This window comes from Condylura cristata, unplaced genomic scaffold (assembly GCF_000260355.1).
Source record: "Condylura cristata isolate star-nosed mole 26May11 unplaced genomic scaffold, ConCri1.0 scaffold00021, whole genome shotgun sequence".
Taxonomy (NCBI): Eukaryota; Metazoa; Chordata; class Mammalia; order Eulipotyphla; family Talpidae; genus Condylura; species Condylura cristata.
In genome coordinates this window covers 510,634-529,371 of record NW_004567122.1, presented here as the reverse complement: position 1 = coordinate 529,371, position 18,738 = coordinate 510,634, and the positions used below count along the sequence as shown (strand labels likewise).

The following is an 18,738-nucleotide window of genomic DNA, read 5'->3' as shown; positions in this document are numbered from 1 at the left end:
CAGGTGGCCTCGGGGGCAGGCGGGTCTGGGACCTGCCTGGTGTGGGGACAGCGGGGGTGAGGGCTGGTCCCGAGCACCGGGACAGAGAGGTGAGGTCCTCGGCTGCTTCCCAGGACCTGGGGTCGTGCAGCCCCCTGTGGCTGCCCATGAACTCGCTGCCCCGTGGCTTGAGGGGGTTCAGCTTTCTTGATGTTGGGGCACGGGGACATCCCCTCCTCCCAGGTCAGAGGGTGCAAACAGAAGCGGGAGGGCTGTGGCCAGAGTGTGCCAGGCAGCTCCCTGGCCGAGCCGGGCCTCTTCTGGGGCAGGTGGACACCCCAGACCTTGGGACCAGGGGTCCTGGGGACGCTGGACATGTGCTGACCCCGTCTGACAGGCCCTGTGGAGGGGCTGGGCCACGTGGGCCCTGGGCTGCCCCCTGGGGAGGATGTTAGCTCCGTGCACCTCGGACCCCAGGCTCAGGGCAGGGGTGTGCTCCGGCCCCAGGGCAGAGGCCCCTACGGGGTGCTGGGCAGGTGCTGGGGGGCAGAAGCATGTCGAAGGCCCTGCTGTGGGGCCGAGTCTGGGTGTTCACCGCCCCGGCAGGCCGAGCAGCAGCTGCCAGGTGGGCCGGTGGCAGGGCGGGGGGCTCCGGGGGTGCAGGTTTTGGGGGGATGCTGGAGCCTCTGGGGGAGGCGCCCTTACCTGCTTGGCCTGCTTTCCCTGGGAAGGAAGAAAGAAGCCCGGCCTGGGGTTTCTCACTTAAACCTTTGAAACAGAAATAGCTGAGGTGGCGCCTCAGGAACGGGCAGGACGCGCAGCACAGTTTTGACGTGATCAAGTCTCTGCGTGAGGACGGAGCGGCTGCCGGCCGGCCTGTCTGTCCTCAGCTGACCCTGGCCAGGGCTACCCCTGCTCCAGGGAGGGTTCTGCGCTCTGCTCTCCACCCCCGTCTGTCCGGGGCCCCTCGAGGCAGCCGTGACCGTGTCCTCCCTGCGCCTGCTCCGGCTGCCCGAGACTGAGGCTGGAACCTACCTCCGGCCCCGCTGCTGCACCCGGCGTAGGGTGCTCCTTCCAGCCATGTTGTGCCGCCATGGGCAGAGCCCGCAGGCCACCGGCGGACACCCCGCCCCTGCGCGTCCCCCTGCCCCAGCTCCTTGACCACATGCTGGAGTCGGGCTTCTGCCCGCCACGAGCTGCTGTGCCCCCTGATGTCCACGTCGCACACAGCCTGCCTGTCTGAGGGCTGCTGCAGTGAGAGAAGCTGGCGTCTTGCGAGGAGCCGTGGGGGCAGCGAGGTGGTGCTGTCTCGGCCCCTCCCACCCCAGGATCCCGGCACTGGCCCTGGGTCCCGACCAACCTTGTGGGCGTCGTGGCGTCCACACAGGGAGACCAACGTGCTCTTAGTTGCGGCCACCCCACAGCCCACCAGCGACCCTAGAGGCGCGAATGGGATCTGGCGGCCTGCAGCAGCCCTGGGTGACCTGCGAGGTGACCCTGCCGACGAGTCCCGTGACGTGGAGGAAGACAGCAGCGCGCTTCCTGCTCCTTGGTCCGCCCGATGACCATGGGTAATCGGCTGGGGGTAAGCATGTCCGCGGCCGGACGAGCCCCTTCCCTCACCCTCCCATGGGGCGTCTTTCTCCCCTCTGGTTCACCCTGCACAGAGTGGCGCTGATTGGAATCTGGGGTGAGCTCCTGAGCCTCCTTTCTAGCACTAAGACGGGGTTCAGTAGCAGTTGCCCGTGCCTGAGAACGGCGTCAGAGGGGCTGTGCGGTGGCGAGGCCTGCCTGGCTCTCCCCGCCTTTCTCCTTGAGACGAGATGGGTGTGGGCCGCCGGCCCAGCTGGTGAGGGGCACACCAGGGCACAGCAGTGCCACTGCTCAGGGGTGTCCAGTGGGGAAAGTGGGCCCCCCTCTGCTGGACAAACAGGCCAGTGACCCCGAGAGCTGCTGGCCAGGCATGCAGAGGACAGGAGGGCTGGGAGCTGTTCACTGGTTGCTGCAGCAGGAGCCCTGGGCGGGTTCTGGCACCTGCTGCCCTCTACCCCCACCTGCTGGTGGACAGCAGAAGGGCCTCTGGCCCGGCTGCCCGCCTCTGGGGCCGCGCTGAGACCTGGGGGAGCAGGGAGGTTCTCTGTAGCTCCCTGGGGGCTGTGGCTGCTTCTCCTGGCATTAGCCACGGCGTGGGCCGTCATACTTGGCGAAAACGTCAACCTGAGTCTCGCCTACTCGGGTACCTGCCCAAGGGCCAGAGCCCCAGCTCTGCTGCCCCCTCTGGCCCTGGTTGTGACCTCCATGCAGAGGTGGCCCAGCACCTACGGAGGGTGGCTCCTTCATCAGGTCTGGGGTGCAGGAGGGGCCCGGGGGACTGGGCAGGAGTCCCCCATTCTGGCCTGACTCTGGAAGGCCCCGAGGGCTCCCGCCTTGTGGCCTGTCTTTGTAGCCCAGGAGGCTTGTCCTGCCACCAGGAGGCCCTGGCGGGGATGGGGCGGGGTGGGGGTCACCAAAGGTCATCGTGCTTTTACCTTAAAAATCCAACCTTCGCAAACTAGGGCGGGTCGGGCGACTGGCAGTCAGACAGGACAGAGGTCAATTTTCTGTATGAATAGATCTCCGCTTCTCCGCGTGAACAGCAGCTCAGCAAAGCCGGCCCACGCGGCCCCCGAGACCCTCTCTCAGGCTGACAGCAGCTACTGCGCACAGGGCCCGAGGACGCCGGAGGGTGCGGCCGAGCGAGGTGAGCTGGGCGGCGCCACGAAGCGTCTTTCATCTTCGTTTGACACTTTCCTTTTGATAACTCCTGTGTTCATCTGGGATCAAAAAACGGCCTGTGGACGGGCCTGATCCTTGCACTGACCTGGCTGTGACGAGCTCCTGTGACGGGAGGCCTCTCCCGGAAGGCTCTGCCGAGATCAGACACGGGGAAGTGGTCATTGCTTTTTCTTTTATTATAAAAGTAAAATAAAAAATAGCATTTTAAATCCAACATTTTTCTCCTTTAAAGTATTTGATCTAGAAACATATTTACAATAGCAAAATGCAGCTAAGGGGAAAAGACCGTTTCGGCCCTGATTGTAACCGGGTTTAAATACCGACATGTACAGCTCTTTTCAGTCAGATACTGTCAGGAAAGCTGAGCCTTGTTTATTGTACACACTGACCCTCCTCTCGCCGCCCTTCCCCCCTGCAGGCACAGGGCCGAACGTGGGTGCTGGAGGGCACCCTGGGGGGCCAGGTCGAGGGCCCCGGAAGCAGCCTGGGAAGCGGTCGCCCTCCCCAGCAGGGCAGCCGGCCGGCCGGGACCGTGGGTGAGTGAGCCCTGAAAGTCACGTGAGAACCACGGGCACGGCCCCGCCTCCGGGAGCAGGCGCTGGCGCGGGCACCGGGAGGCTCGGTGCAGTCTCCCCGCTGACCCGCGGGCTCCAGAGCTGGGGTGCTGGGACGGCCGGCAGCTAGATCTTGCCCTCGATGGGTGTGTCCTGCACGTGCATGTAGCTGTGGGGCGCCTTGCTGAGCCCCAGCAGGGAGCCCCCGCTGGCCAGGGCCTCGGTGAAGCTGAGCTTGCGGAAGGAGGTCTCCACGCCACTGTCGCAGACGCTGTCCTCCCGCTCGTCTGGGGAGAGGGTTCGGGTCAGCTGTGGGCCTGCGCCAGGGCAGCTGCTGCCCTCAGCACCCCACCGCTGCTCCGCTGGGGCAGGGCGGGGCAGAAAGCGCTGGGGGAGGCTGTGACGTGTGCGAGAGGGTGGAGGCAGCTGGTGAGGACTCAGGTGGGCACCCCTCGTGCCCGCCGCCAGGCTGTGAGCCCCGTGTGCGAAGCGGGAGACCCCAGAGCAGAGCCTGAGCGAGGGGTGGGCGAGAAGGGGCAGAGGGCCACAGCATGAGGAGGGGGTGGCTGCAGTGGCGGGGCTTAGACGCGAGCGGCACCGTGGCGAGGGGCCGTGTGGTGCCTGGGTGAGGGGCGCCGCCCCGGGAGGGCCTGGCCTGCAGGGACCCTGGTGGGCAGCACCCAGATACTGGCATCGGGTCGGACACATCCCACGTGTGGGAGTCGGCAGAGGGAGGGGTAAGGCAAGGCGAGCCCCACGGGGGAGCCCCCGTCCCCGCTGCCTTACCTATCTGCAGCCTGGTGTGGGAGGGTGACAGCGGCGGGGTGTGGGCCTGCGAGGGCGGGCTCTTCAGGCTGGGGGAGCCGGGCCCCACGGAGCAGAAGGCCCCCTGGATGACGTCGAGGGCCTCCGTGTGGCCCATCTGTCTCAGGGCCTCCATCAGCTCCTTGATCGTCCCCCCGGAGACCTGAGGGGAGGGAGGTGTGCTCACGGGACAGCCCCAGGCCCGGCGCACTGGGCTCTGCGCCGCCCCCCAGCCAGAGACCCCGAGCAGGGCACTCTCCGTGAACACGGCCCCCTCCCTCCAGGGTCGGCCAGCCCGCCTGCCCGCTGCCCCTTGCGGTCGTCCTCACCTCGTAGTTGTCCATCAGCGTCTTGGAGGGAGCAGGGCTCAGCCGGAAGGCGTTGTTCAGGACCCCCAGACCCAGCTTTTGGGCCAGAGTGGCCCAGTTTTTGTCTGGATCGGGGGTTTCTAGGAGCTTGTAGAGCCGCAACTTGGCCTCTTCAGTCAGTTGCTTCATGTCACCTGCAGGCAACGGAGACCCAGCGTGTGGACCCTCTGTCATGCTGGCCGGCCCCCCCACGGGCAGCGGGGACTGATGCCCCTCGACTCACCGTGGGCCAGCTGGTCGTCAGGTGAGAACTCCGGCTGGTAGGGCTTCCCATTCAGAATGTCAAACACCTGCGGGGGCGAGCGGGCACTGCCATGTTGGAGGGGCGAGGCCTGCTGGGGCCAGTGCCCTTCTGAGGCACAGAGGCTGTCCAGTGCGTCCCAGCGAGGGGCCTCCTGCGCGCGCCCTGGGGGCCTCTCCCCAGCACAGGGCTGAGAGTGTACAGGTTGGCACTTGAGGTGCTGGCCTTCCGATGAGTGAGGGGCGGGGCCGGCCAGGCTGCACGAGGGGCGGTCAGTGCCTGGTGGGCCGTGCTGGGGCCTGGGGTCAGGCCCCCCTGGCAAGGTAGGTGTGTGGGGTGGCCACAGCCCCTGGGCAGGCAGGAGCACCCTGGGTGTTAGGAGGTGCCCGCCCTCCTGGCCAGCAGGCCTCAGGCCAGGCCCCTGAGGCCTCGGGGCTGCTGCTGCTGCCCGTTTCGGGAACCCTCAGGGCTTGTTTTGTTCAGAAATCGCTGGGAAGTTGTCGCGGACCTGACGCTTCGCCCAGCTTCACGAGGGGAGCGGGGTTCTGGTGTGGGTTCAGAGTGGAGATGCTCACGGGCTGTCGTGGTCCTCGTGGCCCTCGCGGCCGACCCCCCACAGCCCGGGTTGCCGAGGCCGGCACCTCCGTGCCCTGAACTCTGCTGACCTAGACCTTTTGTGGACAGGCTTCTCGAGAGAGTCGAGGAAATCGTGCTCTTCACACAGGGAGCAGCTCATGCCTTGGCAGAGCAGACCTGGGAGCCTCGGGATGCCCGCGCCAGGCCCACCCACCTGCCAGCTGGCGGCCATGTCCAGCGGTGTGGTCCCCGGCACGACGCCTTCGTCTTCCCCGTCCTTTTCCCAAGAGCTGTCTGGGTCATACAGGGGCTCGAAGTTCTCCACCAGGGGGTCTGCGCCTGTGAAGCGAGGCCCAGGCAGAGGTGAGCCTGACCCAGCGCCCTGCACGGGGTCGGTCACGCGCCGTCGTCCCCCCTGATCACCCACCCGGGGCACTGCGGGGAAGCACTGACTGATCCGGTCACACCCATGTTGCCCAGGACACCGCTAGAAACGCTGGGATGACTCCGGCTTTCACACGGACTCTGCAGGGCAGGTGTTGAGGAGCTTGAGGCAGATAGGGATGGGGCGCCCTCAGTGCTGGACACCCCCAGTGCTGGACACCCCATGACAGCTTGCCCAGGCTTCCTCCTGGACCTGGACTGCCTTAAGCGCCAGACACCAGTAAGACCCGCTGTGGGCCAGTGGAGGAGGGGCAGCGCCTGGCACGACGCAGGAGCACAGCCTTCCGCAGGCTGCGCCTCACTGTAGCTGTGTCCAAAGCAGGGCCAGCTGCTGGCCCCGCTCCTATGCCCTCCCTGCTAGCTTGTCCGCTGGGGGCCAGGCTGCCCAGCGTTCCACAGGGGAGGACATGCGACTGCGACGGTCTTGCCTCAGGCGTCAGCCCGGCCACCAGCCCACAACACCTGGTCGCGGGGCCGCCCCAGGGGAGAGGGGCTGCCAGTGCAGGCGCCTCAGCGCTGTCATGGGGCCCGCCCAGACGATGGGCCAGGCCGAGGGCGATGCCCGTCCCTGCGGCACCGCCCAGGGCTCACCTGCCGCTCTGAGTAAAGCCGCCAGCCGCGTGGACCCTCTCCCGGCTGCTATGTGCAGAGGTGTGGTTCCGTCATAGGTGGTGCTGTCCACGTCAGCTTCTCCCTGAGAGCAGCCCCCAGCGGAGGGTCAGGTGAGCTGTCCCCCCATCCGTGCGACCTCTGGGGTCAGGGGACATCCCAGGGAGGGGCCGGCGTGCTGCGGAGTAGCCGTGAGCTGCCGGGGGGAGGGGGCCCACTGGTTGGCCCCCAGAGGCCCTGGGGTCCCGGGTGTCCGGTGCGGGCTGATCCCACCTCACCTCCAGGAGCAGGCAGCCCGCCAAGGAGATGTCGTCGCGCTCTGCGGCCAGGTGCAGCGCCGTGCGCCCCGACTTCCGCTCCTGTGCGTTGACGTCAGCGCCCGCAGCCACCAGCAGTAGCAGGCAGGACAGGCTGCTGCTCATCACGGCCGCGTGGATGGCGGTCAGACCTGCGCCAGCGGGCACGTGCAGGGTCACCTGGCCCGGGTCCGGCTCCACACCCCGCAGGCACCAGGCTCTGCTCACCCCACCCGTAGCCTGAGGGGGCTCAGAGCTTCCCCCGAGAACCGGCTGCAGGCCAGACAGCTGCCATCCCACACCCCCAGCCAGGCGCCGGGGCTCACCTTCCCCGTTGGGGTGGTCCAGCAGCAGTGCTGCCTGCTTGTGCTTGAGGAGGACGCCCAGGACTTTGTCGTAGCCCCCCGTGGCGGCCAGGTGCAGCACGGAGTTGCCCGCACGGTCCAGCAGGCTCGGGTCGGCCCCTGCCCACAGCAGGTCCTCCACCACGGCCTCCTGCTGGGTCACCACAGCCAAGTGCAAGGGTGTCTGCAAAGGGAGAGGCCGGAGGTCTGGTCAGCCACCACCAGGAAGGGGGGGGCCTCATAACAGGGACCCCGTCCTCATACCGAATTGCTCCCGGCCCCATATGCTGCGGAACTACTCCGGACCTTGCTGGCCGCTTAGCAGAGACGTTTTCCCCTGACCACCCCGAGCCGCGTTCCCGTCCCTCGTGCTCATCCACTGCGGAGCTATGACGCCCCTCGGTGAGTCTAGTTTCCCCGACCGCCTCATGGGCAGGCCCGTCTCCCCCGAACCTGAGTCAGCGCCTCACCCCGCCCCGGCTGTGCTGAGGCTGAGCCCCACTCGGCAGGAGCCCACGCCGCCACTGTCTAGCCCCAGGACAGGCCTCTGGACACAACCTGGCGGCCGAGGGGCAGACCGCCGCGTCCCAGGGCCAGACCAGCTCCTCGGGCAGGGCCCCCGACTGAGCCCCGCTTTGGCCCCGTGCAGGGGTGCTCAGGGAGGGGTGCTTTCAGGACCCTGCAGTCTCGGGACAGGGGCCGACCACAGCCTTCACGCAGCTCAGCCCGCTCCCCACCGAGTACTGCTGCTGCCCCCGCCGAGGCCAGGATGGGCCAGGGCCACCCTGGGGGCTCACATGGCTGCCCCGAAGGGAGACGCCAAGTGGACCCTGTGCGTGGGAGGTCGGGGCGCCGCTGTGGGTGGGAGAAAGGGGAGCAGAGAAGGGGCCTGGAAGCTGCTGAGGCGAGAACCATCTGCTTCTACAGGGAGCCGCGGTGAGGAGTGAGCGGCCTGTGACGTCGCCTCAGCCTTTACCTGCGTCCACTCAGTGACGCTGCGGACAGCGGCCACAGCGCTGCCTGGCGGTGCTGCCCCCATGGTAACGGCAGATGAGAGACCGACTGCCCCCAGCAGCCGGGGTCCCAAGGCCTGGATCTGGGGGTGCTGGTGCCACCCACAAAGAGACCTGCCACTGCGCTGCCGCCGCCTGTGTACCGGTGAGCTTGCCCCCCGCCGCCTGCACCTACCTGGTACAGGTCGTTTCTCATGTTGATGATGTCGCCGCACACCAAGCCACACGTGACCTGCAGCAGGTCCCTCACGAGCTGCGCGTGCAGGTGGATAATAGCCAGGTGCAAGACGCTGGTGGGGACAGGGGCCACGGTCAGCAGGAGGCGAGTCCAGGCCCCAGCGACTGTCTCGAGTCTGAGGGGACCTTTCGGCCGGCTCCCCAGGCTCTGAGCTGGGCCTGGGGGCACGCAGTGTGCGCTGCATGCGGCTAGGGCAGCGCCCGGCGCTGGCTGTGTGGTGCACGCCCTGCCGCCCGTGGACAGCAGGGATTTCTGGCACCTTCCAGGATCCCGGGTGCTCGGGCTTTCACCCGCAGCGGGACGTCCTGGCAGTGAACTCCTGGCCCCCAGGTGTCCCCTCTGCCGGACAGCGCCTGCCTCCCCCTGCTCCGGAGCCGCCCCAGGTGCTGCATCTCCGAGTCTCGTCTCCGCCCCTGGCTGGGGCCCTCAGGTGCAGCTCTGGAGGCCGTTGCCTGAGTTCAGAGTACCACATGGGGGAGGAGCCGAGCACCTCTGGGAGTCCAGGCCTGAGACGGCGGCTGCAGGGGCGCCAGGCCTCAGCCTGTGCCAGGCCTGTCCTGGGGGGCAGCTGCACTCAGCCGTGGAGGCCCCTGGAACTGCGCTGCCTCGGGACTAGACAGAGACCTTCAAACGCCTGATCTCGGCGGTGCGCAGCTGTGTGAAACGAGTGGCTGGCGAGGACTGGACAGTGTGGCAAGAAGGGCCGGGACAGAGGACCGGCTCCCGGGCTGACCCCCCAGCGCCTGCTCCCCAAGACTCTGGCCTGGCTCACCTGTCCCCGTTCTCATCCTGCACGGTGGCGAGGTGGCGCTGGACCGCCAGCAGCATCTTCACGTCCCCGGTCACCGCGTAGTCGAAGAGGGCGTTGGCGTGCCTCTTGGCCAGCTGCATGGCCTTGTCCAGGAAAAGGTGATCTGCAAAGCGGTGGCCACCGTCAGGCACCGTCAGGCGGCACCCCGCAAGCAGCACGGGGAGCAGTCAGAGGCCCGAGGGGAGCCGCCCCCAGCAGCAGTGTGTGGCTTTGCTGTAGCTCAGCCGTGTCCGGAATGGCCCGCCAGAGACCTGGACGGCCCCCCATGAGCCGGACGCCAGCCAGCCGGGGCCGCCGCTGGGCCGTGAGACTGCTCCTGGGCAGGGCGGCCCGGTGTTCCGGGAACAGTGAGCCCCACGCTGCCTTTCGCCAGCCCGAGCTGGGTGTGAACTGCATGTTTTTAAGGGAGTGTGAGAAATAAACTGCAAAGCGCGTGCGGCCTCTCGCCTGTGTCGTCCTCTGGAGGGGCAGCGGGTCCAGGGCCTCCCGAGCCCTGTGCGGCCCCCCCCGTGCGGGCCTGGCCTCCGGCAGCTGCACCCTGACGGCGGATCAAAGCCGGGCCAACCGCACAGCCGTGGAGGTTGTGGGCTGAGAGGCCCCTCGTCTCCCCGCCCCACGTACCTGGGAACCCGGTGCTCTCCTCCTGCGCGCCCGCCGGGCCCCCTCCTGCCGACGCTGGCTCCTCTGTGGCTTCAGGGACCGGCCCCGGGTGAGTGGCCACCTGCTCAGCGCATGTCCGGTCACAGCCTGCGGTGTCACCTTTAGATGGGGGGTCTGAGGACCCTACGAGGACGGCAAGAGCATGAGCTTCCCGGGACCACCTGTCCGGGAGCCCAGAGGTAGCCGGGGCTGCGAGGGGGAGGACGGCGGCTCCAGGCTGTGCCTTGGGGGCTACCTCGCGCCTAAGCACGCACCTCTCTGGTGTCTGGGAGCCGTGGGGCAGCAGGGGCATGAGCATGGGCCTGAGGGGCGCCTTAGCCACTGGCACAGGGCAGCCACAGCTGACGCACGGGGGTGCCCAGGCTTTGTGGGGACCCTGTCCCCGGGGACACGGACAGGAGCTACCCGCCGTGAGCCAAGGGCACCGGTGCCTATGGCAGGAGACGCCACCTCGTGTGAGGTCACACAGCTCCACTGAGGGTGGCCGACACGCATGGCCACAGGCCCAGGTGGGGCCTGGCCACAGTCCCAGGCCGAGAGCTGCCCGGAGGCGTGGCAGGGATGACCGTTCGCACCCGGGCAGTGTGTCGGGCTACAGGCCCTGCTGCGGGGCGCGGAGTGCACGCTGGTCCCCCTTGGGCTCGCTCCTCCCCGCCGTGCCACTCACTCAGCAAGCCCACAGGCTCGGCAGAGGGTCAGTGCTGCCCCCTGCACAGGGACACTGCTCTTGGGGAAAGGGCGATTTTGCACCTTTTTTCCCCTAAACCATCACGCTGCGATGTCACGATTGAAAAATCCCTTTAGGGATTCGCTCTTGCGTCCTTGCTCCGGCGCTGGAAAGCTGCGCTTACCGTGCTTCATGCCAGCATTCGACTTCGTGGCTCCAGGGTGGAAGGTAATTCCGCCGTAGGTGGGAAAGCCATAGTGGGGGAAGCCGTATCCTGAAACGCAGGGCAAGCGGGTGAGGAAAGGACTCGGGGCGCGGCGCCACACCCGCCCATAAGCCACCGGAGCCACCGCCCTGCAGGCACGGGGCGCCCAGGGCAGAGGACCCCCGCTGCCAGGGGGGCTGGGCAGTGCGCTGAGTGTCCGTACGAGCATGGGCAGTGGGGGTGGGGGTGGGGTCAGCCGTTCTCTGCACTGTGGCGTCTGAGGAGTAATTTACACGACAGCGTGGGCGGAGAGCTGGGGCGGACGTGGGTCACCCCACCAAGTAAAGGGTTAACTGGCTTTCAGCAACGAAGCTGTGCGAAGCTTGTCCACTGACCCTCAGGACCCGACCACCGTGGTGATGGCACCTGTCCCCCAGGGCCCTCAGGGCAGGACTGGGGGACCCGGCCCCTGTGAGGGTGACAGCTGAGGGCCCAAGTCTCAGCCAGCCCTGCCCTAGCCCCCCCCCGCACCCTCAGAAGCGCCCCCGGTGGCACAAGGTGGACCACCCCAGCCTACCTGGGCCTGCGCCCCCGGCCCCGCCGCCGCCACTGCTCCCGAACATGCCCCCGCCTCCGGGCCCGGGGCCCGCGCCACCGCCGAAGCTGTCGGAGAAGTTGGGCATGAGCTTCTGGCGCTTGCGCTGCACCTCCTCCTTGTCTGCGGAGAGACCAGGCTCGTTGGCCGGCGCCACCCAGCCGGGGGCGCAGGCACAGGTTAGGGAAACGGCGAACGTGGGGACGGAGGGGGCCCCCAGGAGGGCCCGAACCCTTTTCCCCTCAAGGTTCCTAAGTGCTGTACCACTGCTTTCTACTGTGGCCACGTGCGGCTCTTGGTGTTCCCCAAAGCCAGGCGTTGGTTTTTATTTCTACACTATTAAAATGCCACCTGATGAAGAAAAAAAGCTTCTCCCGCCGTGAGCGTTCTCCCTCTGCACCCGGCTGGCGTGGTGTCCCGCCAACGCCCCTACACGGCCTAGTCTCTTGGCTCAGGTCAGCCTGGTCAGCGTCCACATGCAGAAAGACCCTCACCCACGGCTAGCTCAGGGGATTCCAACCCGAGGCTGCAGGGAGGCCACGTGCTCCGTTATATTGAGACCGTCCAGCTGCCGTCAAAACTTGATGCAGAGCAAGTGGGGGACTGCGCGCAATGCAGCCAAGCAGACTGTCCACACTTGCCAGAAGAGGCCAGCCAGTCTGGGTCAGCGCCGACCAGGGCCTGCTTCCCCAGGGCGGGTCTCGGCGCAGATGCCCTGACCGCTTCCTTCCTTTTACAGAGGCCGTGGAGAGGCTGGTGAGACTTCTCCATCCGGGGCCCCATGAGCCATCACTCACTGCCGTCTGTAAGGTCACCCTCGCAGGGGACAGTCCCGGCAGGAACGTGAGGCCTCGCGGGTGGGGAGCGGACAGCGACGTGTCCTCGCGGTCGCCCTGCACGCCACTGCCGGTGCCCCAGACAGCCCTCTCACTGCCAAAGTGGAGCGTCCATGCTCAAGTCCACTGTAAAGCCGAACTGAGTCCGTTTAAAAACGCTACGCCAGGAGGGTGTAAGACAACCTGCCCAGACAGGCTTGAGGGAGGAAATGCGTCACGGTCACACCCTGCGGCGCCCGGCGGGGCTGCCAGCCCCTCTGTGATCCCGAACGCTTCCCCACCCCACCCAGCCCGCGTCTGAGCCCCTGTCCTGATCCCTCTCCTGATCCCGACTGGGTCGCCGCCGCTGTCTCACCTGAGCTCGACTTTCCTGACTCTCTGTGGCAGGTGCGTCCCCGTGTCGTGTCGACACGGAGCTGCCCTGCTACAGCACCCCACAGGTTCGCTGCCCGACACCGCAGGTCCAGCCACCTGCCCTCACGGCTCAAGGAGCTACCGCGGGGCCGCTCCCTCCACCAGGTCTGAACGTGTCAGAGCCACGACTCACACGCTGCCCAGCGGAGGCGGCTTCCGTGACCCTGAAGTGCGTCTCATGCCGAAGCCGCGCCCCGACACTTCACTGCCTGGCCAACCCCTGACCTGCACGCCTGGGCCCAGCCAGGGACACGGACGCTCACGTCAGAGCGCGACTCTCGAAGGTCTGCACCTCCCTTTGGTGTCAGATCAGACTCAGCCCCGTGACCCCCGTAGGACACTGCTTGTGGCTTCTTGAAAACCAGAAAGCAAGGGCAGCGGGCCGGTCCCCGGGATGCTACTGTTAGGGTGGGGGGTCCCCGGACCCACTCCTGGCTGCACCCCGTCACCTTTGATTTCGGGGTAGTAGAGGAACGGCTTGGGCTCGCTGGTCTCCAGGTCTGACTTCCTCCGCAGCTGCACGAACACGGAGGCCGGCTTGGTGATGTTGATGTCCTTGTACTTTGGAGTCTTGAACACAATGGCAAACTGCGAACACAGACCCAGGTGTTGGGGCGACAGTGACCCCCTCGCGGCCACGCCCGTGCTGCACAGCGCAGGCCGGGGACTCCACGGAGCCAGATGGCGTCCCCTGGCGCGTCCCCCGTGCTCCGCTGCCTCCGTGATGACCAGAGACGGCGTCTTGCGCCTGGTGCTTCCAAACGTGAACGCGCCACACGGATGAAGTGCAGGCACGCGGCCTCCTTCCTTCCCAGTCAGGGTTGGAAGTCTCCGTGGGCCCTCTGGTGGTGCACGGGTTGGAGCGCAGCACTGTGAAGCTGCCCGCAGCCGCTGCAGCACTACTTTGATCCCGGGCCAGGGAGGGACCCACATGGCGCGACAGACCCCTCCTGTCTCCCCGCTGCCCCCTCAGCAGATCTCAGCGGATCTGCTCGTCCTGCGCCCCCCTCTGTCTCTGGCGAATCCCCTCACTCTTACACCTCTGGCCTGTACACCCCAGTGCTTGTATGCATCAATAAATCAATCTTTTTTTAAAAAGTCTCCATGGTTACTGACAGGGTGTCAGAAATCCCTGCTGTGGGTGGTGAGGAACGGGGGCTCCCTCAGCCCACGGGGGTGGGGGCCTTGCACCCTGGAGTCACCGTAGCAGGGCAGCGGCCGTACGGGGCGGCGGCATGGGCCGCGAGGCAGCTGGCCCGAAGGCAGCCGCCCGTTCATTCCCAGAGCTATTCATGGCTCCGTGGTGCACTCACCGGGACTGAGACCATAAAGGCCAGAAAGGCAGACTGCGCCTGCGGGAACGCCCCCTGCCTCCCTCACCCGTTCAGGAAACCCCTTCTGTGTGCTGCCCCGGGGCTCAGCTGGGAATCACGAGTCTCCCAAGCACCTTTTCGGCCCTCTGCGCCCAGACGTCAACACAATCTCTTACAGTTTTTTATGTTTCTAAAGAGTGACAGGTCTGTGCAAGCTCTGTGTGTCCACTGAGTGCGCGTTCTGCTCGGTGTCCACCGAGGGCCTAGCTCAAAGAAACCCCGTGACTCATGCTCAGTAGCGAGGATATTCAGAGAATTTCCAGATTTTTTTCACACACACGAGCCCTCCTGTAGAGCTGCCCTGCAAGTCCACATTTCACCCCTAGTCATGGCAGCCCTGGGGCCTGAGGCATCACGGAGACAGCGGCCTCCGGGCAGACGCCTGCTTTCCGCCCTCTCGCTCTCATCACTTACCAGGCTGACTCTGCAGGGCGGCCCAGCAGAGCACGCCTGGCCCCCTGCGCCCGGCCCGTGTGAGCCCCCCCCCCACCCCGGTGGGTCTTGGGACGCGTAAGGAGCTAACCGGCCGAGGCTGCTGCTCCGGTTAGATCGGACCTTGACTCTGACTGGACTTCGAGCCTCCCCACCTGGGAAGACAGGCCTGTGATTTACTTCACACTCGGCTTCTTAACCTGCCCCGTCTATGTAGTTTTGATACGGCAGTCCGCACACACCAGGCGGCCCCTGAGGCCTTTCCATTAACTGGCAGGTGGCCAGGACCCAGTGACAGGTCCCCCCACGGCGCCTGCGCACGGAGGCCCACAGCCTGGGGTAGGGAGCACTACTGGAAGGCCCGGCAAGTACTGACACAGCCTCCCTCCATGGCAGCGAGGCAGGACACGCAGTGGCGCCGCCCACCTACCTGTCTGTGAACGTCCGTGGGGGAGAAGTCTCCAAACCCTTCCCAGATTCCGCCATTTTCCTCCTCTTCATAAAAGCGAATCTGGATGTCATCTGCAAATAGTCACAGTCAGGCAAAGCCGCCCACAGGGGTGAGACAAACACGCCTGAACATGAAGCTGGCTCCAGACCCCGTCTCCTGGGCACTGACTACACTGCTGAGGACATAACAGGAAAATGACTTCTGCATCACTGAAGACTCTCTGAGCCATTGGTTTTTATTAGTCACAATAACGAGCCACAAGTTTCACTTTCGATGACACAGACTATAGAGGTTTTTTTTTTTTGTTTTTTTTGTTAAGGATTTAAAAAAACAACTGGGATACAGGCCAGAGATGCAGGGGTAAGAGGCTTCACCAGAGACAGAGTGGGGAGCAGAACAGGCCGATGGACAAAGAGCACTGCTGAGGGGAGCAGCGGGCGGGTCAGGAGAGGTCTGCCGCGTGCTGTGGGTCACCTCTGGGAGGGGAAAGAATTTGCACCAAAGCAGCTGTGGCCAGCTGGCAGTGCTGCGTGCCAAGCCACTGCGCCACCAGGGAGGGCCCTGAATTTTCTTTTAATGAATCTTGGACTCCCCTGTCTCGACATTCCCAAAGTGGTTTAACTAGAGCCAGATTCACGTCATAATTCCTTACTCTACAGGCCCCTGCGTCTGTCTCTCTGTCTCTGTCCCACTCTCCACATGCTCTTTAATCCTCCAACAACTCTGAGAAGGTGTCTACTGAGAGCCTCACTTTACAGAAGAGACCCGGAGTCCAGGGGGCCCAGGTCTCCTACCCCAGGGTGACCAGCTAACAGAGAAGCCAGGGTTTGACACGCCGCTTCCTGGTGTGGGCTTTGCACTCGGCTCTTGCACACGCCACTGTGCTGTGCCCGCCCCCCCCCGCCTTCCCCCTGCCCTTCCCCCCCTTGCCGCTTTTCTGCTCCTCAAGCACGATGGGGTCGATGGGGTCGCCCCGCCGTGGAATGCCCACCCGCACTTCCCTCCTCCAGCGGGAAAGGGAGGAGGGGCTGCAGTCTCTGCTCCTGGCCTCACTGCAGTCTCAGGGAAAGAGCACTGGGACTTGCCAAGGTGAGTTTGCATTTCTGTTCAAACGAGCTTTCGGAATAGCGGACTTGATAAAGATCACGCCCTGGTTCACTCCCGTGTCTCAGACCACTGCACACTCATCCGATCTAGTCGCTCACGTCTTCCAGCCAGGGAGAGACGTCCCTGTGGTGTGGAAGCCTTTCAGAACCACACTCGCAGATGTGCAAGTTGTGGGCCAGCGACCTGGTTGTGGAAGGGCTGACACCAGACGTGCCGGGGAGGCCTACAGTGTTTCTGGGGGAAGACACGCACCTTTGCCTTAGATTCTGACCTCATTTTTTCTGAGTTACCTCAGAGCACTTAGCCACAGGTGACAGTGATCCTCTTTTGAAGCTCCGGGTGTAGTGAGGGGCTACCGTCAGTCAGGTGTCTGCTGGCTTTGAAAATGCTCACTGCTTAGTGGTGATAATCTTATCTGCACTTTGCATCCTATTTTTAAGATAAGTTCAGTTTGAGAAAATAACCATCTTTTAGTTTCTACTAACTGATGGCTCTTACACTGTATCTCGCAAGAGATACGGCCAAGAACCTTTTCTGGAAGAGAAAATGACAAGAGGAATGGCTGACGGTCTCCTGAATCCCCTTTCTCTTGCCCTCTCTTCCTCACCTTCGAATGCCATGGCCTGCTCAGGTTTGCAACAGTGCGTGGTGAAATAATTTTACACCATGTGTATCCCGTGCGTGTACACGTGTGTGTGGGTGTGTGAGAGGGAGAGCGAGAACCAGGGGCTACAAACTGTCACTGAATCTGGACCCAAAATTGAAGGTACAAACAAACAAACAAAAAAGAGCTTAAAGTAACATTCTGGAGGGGCCCTCCCTGGTGGCGCAGCGGGTCACAGCGCGGCACTGAGAAGCTGAGGCCACCTCCGCATGAGTTCGATTCCCGCCTGCCCCGGAGGGGACCACAGGGCGCGGCAGACCTCTCCTGACCCGCCCGCTGCTCCCCTCAGCAGTGGACTTCATCGATCTGCCTGTTCTGCTCCCCACTCTGTCTCTGGTGAATTCTCTCACCGCCCCGGCACCTCTGTCCTGTACCCCAGTTCTGTATCCATAAATAAATAAATCTTTTAAAAAAAAAATCTGGAAGAGCTGAGATGTTCGAATTTCTTGAGTTTTGTGCAGAACAGGGATGCACCTGGTTCTGTGGCAGTCCTGGAGGGAGCGTGGGTTACCTTTCTGAACCTTGTCACAGAGCAGGTAAATCTCCTCGCCTCCAGTCACGCAGCCCGCTGTCCTGTCCATTCTTACGATTTTCAAGTTGGACGCGTTGGGGGCTTCTGTCCACAGGAGAAGAACAACAGATGTCATGGTTTACCCTCAGCACCCCCTTCCAGGCCTACAGAGACCTGCCCTGCACACGGCTCACGGGGCCCGGCGAGGGAAGGCTGCGCTCCCCGCCAGGGCCCGAGACACTCCCCCCGGGAGGGGCGGGAGGGGCGGGAGGGGCAGTGATCGCTTCTCCCTCTTACACTCAGTGGTTGACCCCTGAAGCCCCGTCACCAGGTCCGTGGATGTGTGGGGTCCTGCCAGGCTGGGATGTTCCCCCAACGACCACGGTGACACAGCCACACCCACAAGCACCCAAGGGGTTCAGAAAAACCCAGTTTTCCTAAACTCATTATTTTTATTCTATACACAAGAAAAAAAAGGAGCTGATCTTTCCCCTCCCCAAACTACATCAGGATCTGCTGGTAGGGGACTCACATGGTGGGAGCGCGAAGCCCCCACTGGCTGGGCGCTGGCGCGTGCTTTATTTACGCCAAATTCTCTGATCAAAAAGACACCAGGAGCCGGAGCAGCTGCCTGGGCCCCAGCCCTCCCCGCCACGCACCCCCTCCAGCAGCGCAGCAAGCGCGCCCCTCGCGATGGTGGGGGCCGAACACGTCTCTAGGAATGATGTACAAACACCCTGCGGCTCACGCAGGGTGCTCGTCACGCAGGGCTAGCACCGGCGAGGGCCTGAGAGCGGCTGCCGTGCTGAGACCCGGTGACCAGCGCCTCAGGGGTGCTGGTCTCGAGGGGTGAGCCATTCTGCCCCTTCGGGCTAAACGCACGGGGGGAGCCTGGGCCACTCCGTCAACACATTCCACTTTGTGCCCAGGCATCAGCTTTTCTGCCAGGTCTGAGCCCCCGAAAGGCCCAGAGAGGAGTCAGGTGCGTCCCGGGGACCCAGGCAGCCGGGCATGCGGCCGGCCGGCGACACTCACTGCTGTCGTAGATGGGGTCAGACACCACCGGCTCCAGGCGCCGCGTGAAGCTGCCCGTGCTGTCGGGGAGGAAGGCCGTGAACATGAGGCGCACCACGCTCAGGTCCATCTCCTTGGTCTGCTGCAGGGCCGCCTGGCGGATGGTCTCCTTCTCCCGGTCTAGGGCACAGCACAGCCTGTCAGCCCCGCAGCTGTGAGCGTTTCTGGGGTGCCGCGTGAGGGACGTGGCCCCGACATGGCTACAGGGCTCCCGCGGTCTCTGCACATTGCGGCGGCCACCCCCGCTGGTCTGCCCGCACGCCCATCCCGGCCAGCTGGGCCTCGAGCGCGTGGCCCTTGCAGGAAGCTTCTGCACAGGGCCACGTCTCATTGTCGTGTCATAAGGGTGGTCGCCTGCGTGGTGCGCCCATGGAGGAGCTCCAGGTGGAGTGGTGGGATTTCAGAAGGGGCCCGAGGCCCTGGAACTGGGAGGCGGGACAACTGCACATGAAGAGCGAATTAGGGCCTCCCAGGATGAGCAAGGAGGCGACACGGTGAAGATGTGGCGGGCTGCGGGTGGCATAGCGCAAGTTGGGGGTCCTGCTGTGGAGGGCGGGGGACCCTGACAGTAGTGGGTCAGGCTTGGTGAGATCTACCTGGGCGCAGGGAGTGAGCTGGGCCAGCCGTGGAGAGGGACAGAGGCCACAATGCGGCGGGCAGGCCAGGAGCAGTGCCCAGAGCAGGACGGGAGCCGGCG

At 64.8% G+C, this 18,738-nt stretch overlaps 1 protein-coding gene and 2 long non-coding RNA genes across 5 annotated transcripts in view; 2 read left to right on the top strand and 1 right to left on the bottom strand.

Moving 5' to 3' along the window:
• Positions 1–644: 644 nt before the first annotated feature.
• LOC105853920 lies at positions 645–3,257 on the top strand. Its single transcript, XR_001145661.1, has 3 exons — positions 645–1,564; positions 2,592–2,719; positions 3,173–3,257. It is a non-coding gene; the product is annotated as an uncharacterized LOC105853920 (long non-coding RNA).
• Positions 3,258–3,409: 152 nt separating this feature from the next.
• The window catches only part of NFKB1 (nuclear factor of kappa light polypeptide gene enhancer in B-cells 1), a 73,909-nt gene continuing 58,580 nt past the window's right edge, over positions 3,410–18,738 (bottom strand). For 2 of the 3 annotated variants that reach the window (XM_012727850.1, XM_012727851.1), the window contains 16 exons: positions 18,003–18,161; positions 16,968–17,072; positions 14,665–14,756; positions 12,879–13,017; positions 11,162–11,302; positions 10,564–10,653; positions 9,674–9,835; positions 9,014–9,155; positions 8,179–8,293; positions 6,629–7,174; positions 6,333–6,435; positions 5,512–5,636; positions 4,704–4,770; positions 4,442–4,614; positions 4,095–4,275; positions 3,410–3,595 (listed from right to left, as the gene is read on the bottom strand). In XM_012727850.1, the coding sequence (XP_012583304.1) occupies positions 3,435–3,595; positions 4,095–4,275; positions 4,442–4,614; positions 4,704–4,770; positions 5,512–5,636; positions 6,333–6,435; positions 6,629–7,174; positions 8,179–8,293; positions 9,014–9,155; positions 9,674–9,835; positions 10,564–10,653; positions 11,162–11,302; positions 12,879–13,017; positions 14,665–14,756; positions 16,968–17,072; positions 18,003–18,161 (2,501 nt within the window). In that variant the 3' untranslated portion in view covers positions 3,410–3,434. The remainder of the gene's footprint in view (positions 3,596–4,094; positions 4,276–4,441; positions 4,615–4,703; positions 4,771–5,511; positions 5,637–6,332; positions 6,436–6,628; positions 7,175–8,178; positions 8,294–9,013; positions 9,156–9,673; positions 9,836–10,563; positions 10,654–11,161; positions 11,303–12,878; positions 13,018–14,664; positions 14,757–16,967; positions 17,073–18,002; positions 18,162–18,738) is intronic. The other variant, XM_004686453.2, reaches the window with a different exon arrangement.
• Positions 5,576–6,718, top strand: LOC105853921. Its single transcript, XR_001145662.1, has 3 exons — positions 5,576–5,660; positions 6,410–6,463; positions 6,635–6,718. It is a non-coding gene; the product is annotated as an uncharacterized LOC105853921 (long non-coding RNA).